We start from the raw sequence: 7,653 nt of genomic DNA, 5'->3' as shown, positions 1-7,653 counted from the left end.
TCCACAGACTAGGCATGGTCCCTGCCCAGTAGGAAACACAATCACAATCACAATACAATACCAAGGCTAAGTTCAGCAAAAATAGCATCTGACTCTTTCTTCAGTACTGCTTTCCTAGTACCTGGCACTGTGGCTAGGATATGGTGGACACTGGAAGGGAAGGAGGAAAGACACAGAATTTTAAAAACTAGGTTCGAGATTCTGTGAGGCAGGCCAGGTGTGGTGGGTCACGCCTGTAATCCCAGAACTTTGGGAGGCCGAGGCAGATGGATCACCTGAGGTCAGGAGTTTGAGACCAGCCTGACCAACATGGCACCCTGCCTCTATTAAAAATACAAAAATTAGCCCAGCATGGTGGCACGTGCCTGTAATTCCAGCTACTTGGGAGGCTGAGGCAGGAGAATCGCTTGAACCTGGGAGGTGGAGGTTGCAGTGAGCTGAGATCACACCATTGCACTCCAGCCTGGGTGACAGAGACTCCATCTCAAAAAAAAAGAAAAAGATTCTGTGACAGGGATAGGTTCCATGGTCTTCTTTCCATATTAACAAATGAGAAAACTCAAGGTTCAGAGAGGTTTAGTAACTCGCACAAGGTCACACAGCAACAGTGAACAGTCCGATGACTTACACTTTCCCCACATGTTCCTTTCCCAATCCCTCCTGCCCCTTCCAGCCTCTTTGACGGCACTGGCAGATGACTGAAGGGTGATAGTGACAGGAGACATCCTTTGGGTTTAGATGGCATCAGGGGATGGATGGCTATGAGCAGACAAAAGCTCCAAGACTCTGAGTGGACCTTGGGGCCCACCTCCTAGAGACCATGGCTCCAGAGGAGCCCATTTTCTTCCTGTCTCCTTTGCACTTGGCACCAACCAGCTCGTCACTTCAGGTGAGACTGTTCAGTGCTATTTCCCAGACTTCAAGTTTCTGCAGTTATTTTTAGCGGTAGTTTTCGTGCATACCTGGGACAGGTGAGGCATGAAAAGGAATGTGGGTGTGGGTAACCCTTGAATCTCTAGAGTTATGGTCTGAGTCTCTTGTCATTCCAGCTAAAGAGGGGTGACTCACACCCTGATTTCTTATCTGCCCAGAGGCTAGATTTCACCCTACAAACCATGTGGATCAGAATGTCTTTATTCTCTTAGTTTTAAGGACACAGTTTCTTGATGTTGCTTTGTTACCTGCTTTTAATAACTTGGATCCCTTCATTTTCTGTAACCAACACCATAGCCGGTGGTTCTTTCTGGTCCTATTTCCCAGGGTTTTGAGGGCCCCGGGGTAGATAAAGTCTCCGATTTAGGTTTGTGGATGCCTCTGCAGGCAGGAAGCTACTTGGAAAACACTCTGTCTGCAAGCAAGACGTCCTTAAAGAGCCAGCCAAGTTCTGGGATATTCATTGCACGTTTTGAGAGACTGAGAAAGAATAATCATGATCTAGTTGGGTCTAGGCCCCTCTTAGCTACTAGAATCCCCTCAGAGTGCCCTTAGAGGACTTCTTCATAGTTCCCTGGAATTCTGGGCCTGCTTTAAGCCTGAAACAGCCTATCCAGTTGAAACCCTCTCACTAGGATCCTAGGACCTCTTCATAAGATAGAGAGCTGTTTTCCTCATTCTCACTCTCACTCAGCTCTGTACGGAGGAAGCAAAACTAGGCTAGCTACTACCATGAAGCTATTGTTACTGCAAATGTAGACAATGAATACCATGTAAATCAGTTTTACAATTCAGATGAGAAATAAGGAAGACATTTTCTCTGGGCTGATATCACATGACTATTCCAAGATACTCCCTTTATTAAGTCATAAAAGTTAGATGTATCTGTTCACAATTGGGGTGGGAGAAGACTGTTTTGAAGCTCACAGTTTCTTAAATCAGGAAGGCAGAACTAAGGAGTTGTACCAAGAAGGGAATAGCAGAGGGGTCAGGGACCTCTTTCCCCACTCCTAAATCTAGAGCCTTTGGTATCTTGACTGCAAAGGCAATTTACATGTCATTTAAGAGAATGACATTTCAACATTCTTCTATCCTTCTATTAATACCTATCCAAACACTTCTGAAGACTCATCTCCTGTCTTCTCCATACTTTGTAACTAGTTCTCCCCACCATTTCTATTCCATAATTGCAACCTTAAACCCCGCAGAATATAGCAGAGTCCACAAAGATGCCTTGTACTGGGCTGAACAGTATCCCACAAAAAGTCATGTCTACCCATGTATTAATCTGTTTTCATGCTGCTGATAAAGACATACCTGAGACTGGGTAAAGAAAAAGAGGTTTAATGGACTCACAGTTCCACATGGCTGGAGAGGCCTTACAGTCATGGCGTAAGGTAAAAGGCACGTCTTACATGGTGGCAAGGAAGAGAGAATGAGGGCCAAGCAAAAGGGGAAACCCCTTATAAAACCATCAGATCTCATGAGACTAATTCACTACCATGAGAACAGTATGGGGGAAACTGCTCCCGTGATTCAATTATCTTCCACCAAGTCCCTTCCACAGCACGTGGGAATTCTGGGAGCAACAATTCAAGATGAGATTTGGGTGGGGACACAGCTGAACCATATCAACCCAGAACCTCAGGTGACCTTATTTGGAAATAGGATTCTTGCAGATGTAATTAGTTAAGATGAGGCCATGGTGGATTAGGGTGCACCCTAAATCCAGTAACTAGTATCCTTATAAGAAGGCCTTGTGAAGACACAAAGATACATGGGGTAGAAGGCCATGTGTAGATGGAGACAGGGATCGGAGTCATGTTGCTACAGCCAAGAAACACCAAGGACTGCAGGCAACCAAGGGGCAATGCTGGCTAAGAAGCCAGGAAGGACTCTTCTCTAAAGGTGTCAGATGGAACATGGCCCCGCCCACACCTTAATTTTGGACATCTTAAAATCCAGGACCATGAGAGAATAAATTTTTTTTTTTTTTTTTTTTTTTTTGAGATGGGAGTCTCGCTGTCACCCAGGCTGGAGTGCGGTGGCTGGATCTCTGCTCACTGCAAGCTCCGCCTCCCGGGTTTACACCATTCTCCTGCCTCAGCCTCCCGAGTAGCTGGGACTACAGGCGCTCGCCACCTCGCCTGGCTAGTTTTTTGTATTTTTTTAGTAGAGACGGGGTTTCACCATGTTAGCCAGGATGGTCTCGATCTCCTGACCTCATTATCCGCCCATCTTGGCCGCCCAAAGTGCTGGGATTACAGGCTTGAGCCACCGCGCCCGGCCTAAATTTGTTATTTTAAGTCACTCGGTTCCTGGTACTTTGTTTCAGTAGTCCTAGGACATTAAAACACACTTCCGTAAGGGTTTCAGCAGCACAACCTCACTATCTCAGCTTAGAGGACAGGAGAGCACAGGAATGGCTGACTAATAGAGCAAACCTACACGCCTTGTTTTTATTTACTGGTGGATCACATTGGTTTCTGTGCCTCCTTCCTTTTGCAATAGCATCTGTGCATTTTCTGCTTTGGACTCCATGCTCTGGACCTGTTAATATACCTGAAGATACACCCATCCACATTTCTTTCACTAGTGTCCTTTCTTCCCAACCTAGCAAAGCATAATTAGGCACATACATTAGAGACGGCAGTTCAGCTTGAGTGCAGTGGTTTTTAACCTTTTTAGTCTCCCCAGAAATATGCATATTCCTCAGGGGTCCACAAACCCCAGGCCAGAGACCACTGCCTACTTGGAAAGTTGAGACATCCTTGAGGATGATTGCAATCTCTCCTTCTTACCCCCTACTGGTACACCAGTTCCATTTCAGCTTGCTTCTGAAGTCCTCCCCTGAGCTGAAACAGCATCCATGAGCTGACTCGGAGAGAGCTGCTATCCTAAGCCACCCTAGAGAGTGCCATAGGGAAAACACGATGTTAATGGAGAATTAGTCCCAAGTGGGAGGCACAACTCGTAACAAATAGGAACGGGTACGGCCCCGCTCAACCATTTGCCTCCCTATTCTGGTACCCCTTTCTCCTTTCCTTTCCCTTATGTCTCTACCTCCTCTAAATTATCCTTCACACAAAGGTACCATAATAAGCAGCAACAAAATTCAGAGCAAACAAAACAACAAGTAAGTCATGCACGGTATTTCAATTCATTGCGAATGCCTTGCCCACAGGCGCCCATTTTAGAATGCATCTGTGGTAGAAACTCCCCCCCCACCGATATTTGCAAAGCTCTTCCTGCAGTGAAGGAAGTCCACTGAACAGTCTGCCCTGGACTACCACAGAGAATTTTAGTGCTTTATCCTCTTTACTCCTCACCAGATACTTTGACTTAGATGGATACGGAAAGTTTCTTTTCTGCCAAACTTCATTCCAATCTTAATCCTTCAAAGTGTTTCTTTAGACCCTCTTTACCTTGGTTCTGCCACTTCAGACACACTCTTCTAATAAAACTGTTATAGACAACAAAAAGTATTAGGCATCTTCTATGTGTAAACATCCTCAGAACACGAGACTGTTCGTGATTGGGAATTTCAAAGTTGCTTCTGAATTCCAGCAACCCTCCCCCAGCATCCAGCCCCTAGAGTGCTAATGCCTACTCCCTTCCCTGGACCTGAGGCCCCAGCTCCACATCTCCTGCCTCGCCTAATAGATGGGGACAAAAAAGACGAGTGGCCAGTGGGCACCAATGACAAGTGGATGAAATTAGGTCTTATAATTATACATTTCTGACGCATACTGATTTTATTCTTGTCACCTGGGGATAAGAGTCTACATAAGAGGCAGAGTGGCCAGGTGCGGTGGTGCACGCCTATAATCCCAGCACTTTGGGAGGCCGAGGCCGGTCGATCACCTGAGGTTGGGAGTTCAAGACCCTCCTGGCCAACATGGTGAAACCCTGTCTCTACTAAAAATACAAAAATTAGCTGGGCGTGGTGGTGCGTGCCTGTAATCCCAGCTACTCGGGAGGTTGAGGCAGGAGAATTGTTTGAACCAGGGAGTTGGAGGTTGCAGTGAGCTGAGATCACACCACTGCGCTCTAGCCTGGCAACAGAGCGAGACTCTGTCTCAGAAAAAAGAGGCCGGGTGCAGTGGCTTATGCCTGTAATCCTGACACTTTGGGAGGCTGAGGTAGATGGATCTCTTGAGCTCAGGAGTTCAAGGCCAGTCTGGGTAACATGCCAAAACCGCATCTCTACAAAAACACAAAAATTAGCTGGGTGTGGTGGTGAGTGCCTGTAATCCCAGCTACTTGGGAGGCTGAGGCAGGAGAATTGCTTGAACCAGGGAATCGGAGGTTGCAGTGAGCCGAGATCATGCCACTGCGCTCTAGCCTGGCAACAGAGCAAGATTCCATCTCAAAAAAAAAAAAAGAAAAAGGAAAAAAGAAAGAGGCCGAGTGCAGTGGCTCACACCTGCAATCCCAACACTTTGGGAGGCCGAGGCAGGCGGATCTCTTGAGCTCAGGAGTTCAAGGCCAGTCTGGGTAACATGCCAAGATCCCATCTCCACAAAAAATATAAAAATTAGCCAGGCGTGATGGCGTGTGCCTGTAGTCCCAGCTACTCAGGAGGCTGAGGTGGGAGATCACCTGAGCCCAGAAGGTCAAAGCTGCAGCGAGCTGAGGTCGTACCACTGCACTCCACCCGGGGTGACAGAGTAAGATAGTCTCAAAAAAAAAAAAAAAGAGTCTACGTAAGAAACCAGTCTTCCTAACCACCTGCTTAATTGAGGGAATGAAGGAAATAAATCTATTCAGGGATTTTAAAGACCTCTGCTGTCTTACTGATGGACTTTGCTCCATCTGCAAGAAAAACACAACCTCCTTTCAAGTAGGACTTCCCTTTCAAAGCCATCTATCATCTTGTTTCCTTGTTGATTTTTTAAGTAATAAATATTTATCTTAATTAAGACAACCAATGAATGTGCCATGTAATCAACACTGTCAGGTTCTTACCTATTAACAAGATCTTACTTAAATCTACAAGGCCCTTTAACACCAAGGTCTTTAAGGACTTTGAATCTTTTAAAAATAATGTTTAAATTTATTGTTTCACATTAGTTTGAATAAAGTACAAGCCAAGATGGCTTAAATATCATTTGCAGATGTCCAAGCTTCTTTACAATTACAGGTCGTGGACATCATCAACCTAGTCCTCGACTTGCAGCTAAAAAAGGCAACAGGTCTGTGTGAGTGACAGAAGAGCACATCCTACTCATGTCATGAGCAAAGAGTCAAAGTTGAAGAAACAGTAACGGTCTTGACATCAGCACTGTAAGAATTATTCTGCAGTAAACTCCAACCCAGAATGGGGAAGAGTACTGAATTCACTGAGCACATTCTGGACACAATTCTGACAGATTTCAGTCTCACGATCTCTGTCGGAGCAGGTTTCATTCTCCAATTCTCTTTCACAGAACAGCAGAATGTGAGTCTTCATAAAAGTAATTAACGGCCTTTCCGCTTCTTCATTTTTCCTCCAGCCACCTTGTTCCTGACACCAATAGCACCCTCTGTATCATCATTATCTCCAGCATCCTCTCGCGAGCGTTTCTTCCTTTCTCCATGCTCCCTTAACTCCTGCAAGAAAACAAGAAGATGGGATTGAAAATGAATTACTGGGCCGGGCGCGGTGGCTCAAGCCTGTAATCCCAGCACTTTGGGAGGCCGAGACGGGCGGATCACGAGGTCAGGAGATCGAGACCATCCTGGCTGACACGGTGAAACCCCGTCTCTACTAAAAAATACAAAAAAACTAGCCGGGCGAGGTGGCGGGCGCCTGTAGTCCCAGCTACTCGGGAGGCTGAGGCAGGAGAATGGCATGAACCCGGGAGGCGGAGCTTGCAGTGAGCCAAGATCACGCCACTGCACTCCAGCCTGGGCGGCAGAGCGAGACTCTGTCTCAAAAAAAACAAAACAAAACAAAAAAACAAAAACAAAAACAAAACAAAAAAAAAAAGAAAATGAATTACTGGCACTGAAGGTAACACATTCTAGTCCCCTCTCCTTAAGATCAAGTATCAAGTAACTTCCTGATGCCTGACATTAGCAAAGGAATGAGATCTAACTCCAAATATACAAAGATGTTAACCTTATTAGTAATCAAAACGTGAACATTAAAATAATAAGGTTTTATTTTCACATGGCAGATTGGCAAAGACTTAAGAGAAGGGTAATCCCCAGTATTGGCCAAGGTGTAGAAAAATTCACATATACTGTCACTTACAGTGCAATCTGCTATAGCTTTTCTTGGGGGAAGGGGCAATTTGGCATTCTGTATGAGTTCAAATTTTAACTGTGTACATCCCTTGGCCCAACAATTCTACTTCTAGGAATTTATTCTAAGGGAATAAGTATGCAAAGCTATACAAAGTAGGGAGTTCAACACTGTACCAAAGTAGAAAAAAACTGGAAAAAAGCATAAGCATCCATGAATGTAAGTATTTCATACACATGATGGAATTCTTTGTAGCCATTAAGAAACGATCACATGAATCTGTATTTGTTGAAACAGAAAAATGTTAATCCTATATAATTAAAGTCTAATTATGGCTAAAGAAAGAAAAATAGCCAAATGTTATCAATGGTTTTCTGTGGGGAAAGGTTTACCTTTTCACTTACTACTTTAATCTTTTCTGTATTTTTTGAATTTTTTTCCCAATGCACATGTAATACTTTTTTTTTTTTTTTTTTTTTTTTTTTTTTTTT

General features: G+C 44.7%; 1 protein-coding gene across 2 annotated transcripts in view; it reads right to left on the bottom strand.

Moving 5' to 3' along the window:
* Positions 1 to 5,965: 5,965 nt before the first annotated feature.
* Positions 5,966 to 7,653, bottom strand: part of DDX47 (DEAD-box helicase 47) — an 18,457-nt gene continuing 16,769 nt past the window's right edge. Inside the window, exon 11 of one of the 2 annotated variants that reach the window (XM_025402086.1) lies at positions 5,966 to 6,525. In XM_025402086.1, the coding sequence (XP_025257871.1) occupies positions 6,394 to 6,525 (132 nt within the window). In that variant the 3' untranslated portion in view covers positions 5,966 to 6,393. The remainder of the gene's footprint in view (positions 6,526 to 7,653) is intronic. The other variant, XM_025402085.1, reaches the window with a different exon arrangement.

Source organism: Theropithecus gelada, chromosome 11, assembly GCF_003255815.1.
Source record: "Theropithecus gelada isolate Dixy chromosome 11, Tgel_1.0, whole genome shotgun sequence".
In the NCBI taxonomy this organism is placed as follows: Eukaryota; Metazoa; Chordata; class Mammalia; order Primates; family Cercopithecidae; genus Theropithecus; species Theropithecus gelada.
This window is presented reverse-complemented; position numbering and strand designations above follow the sequence as displayed.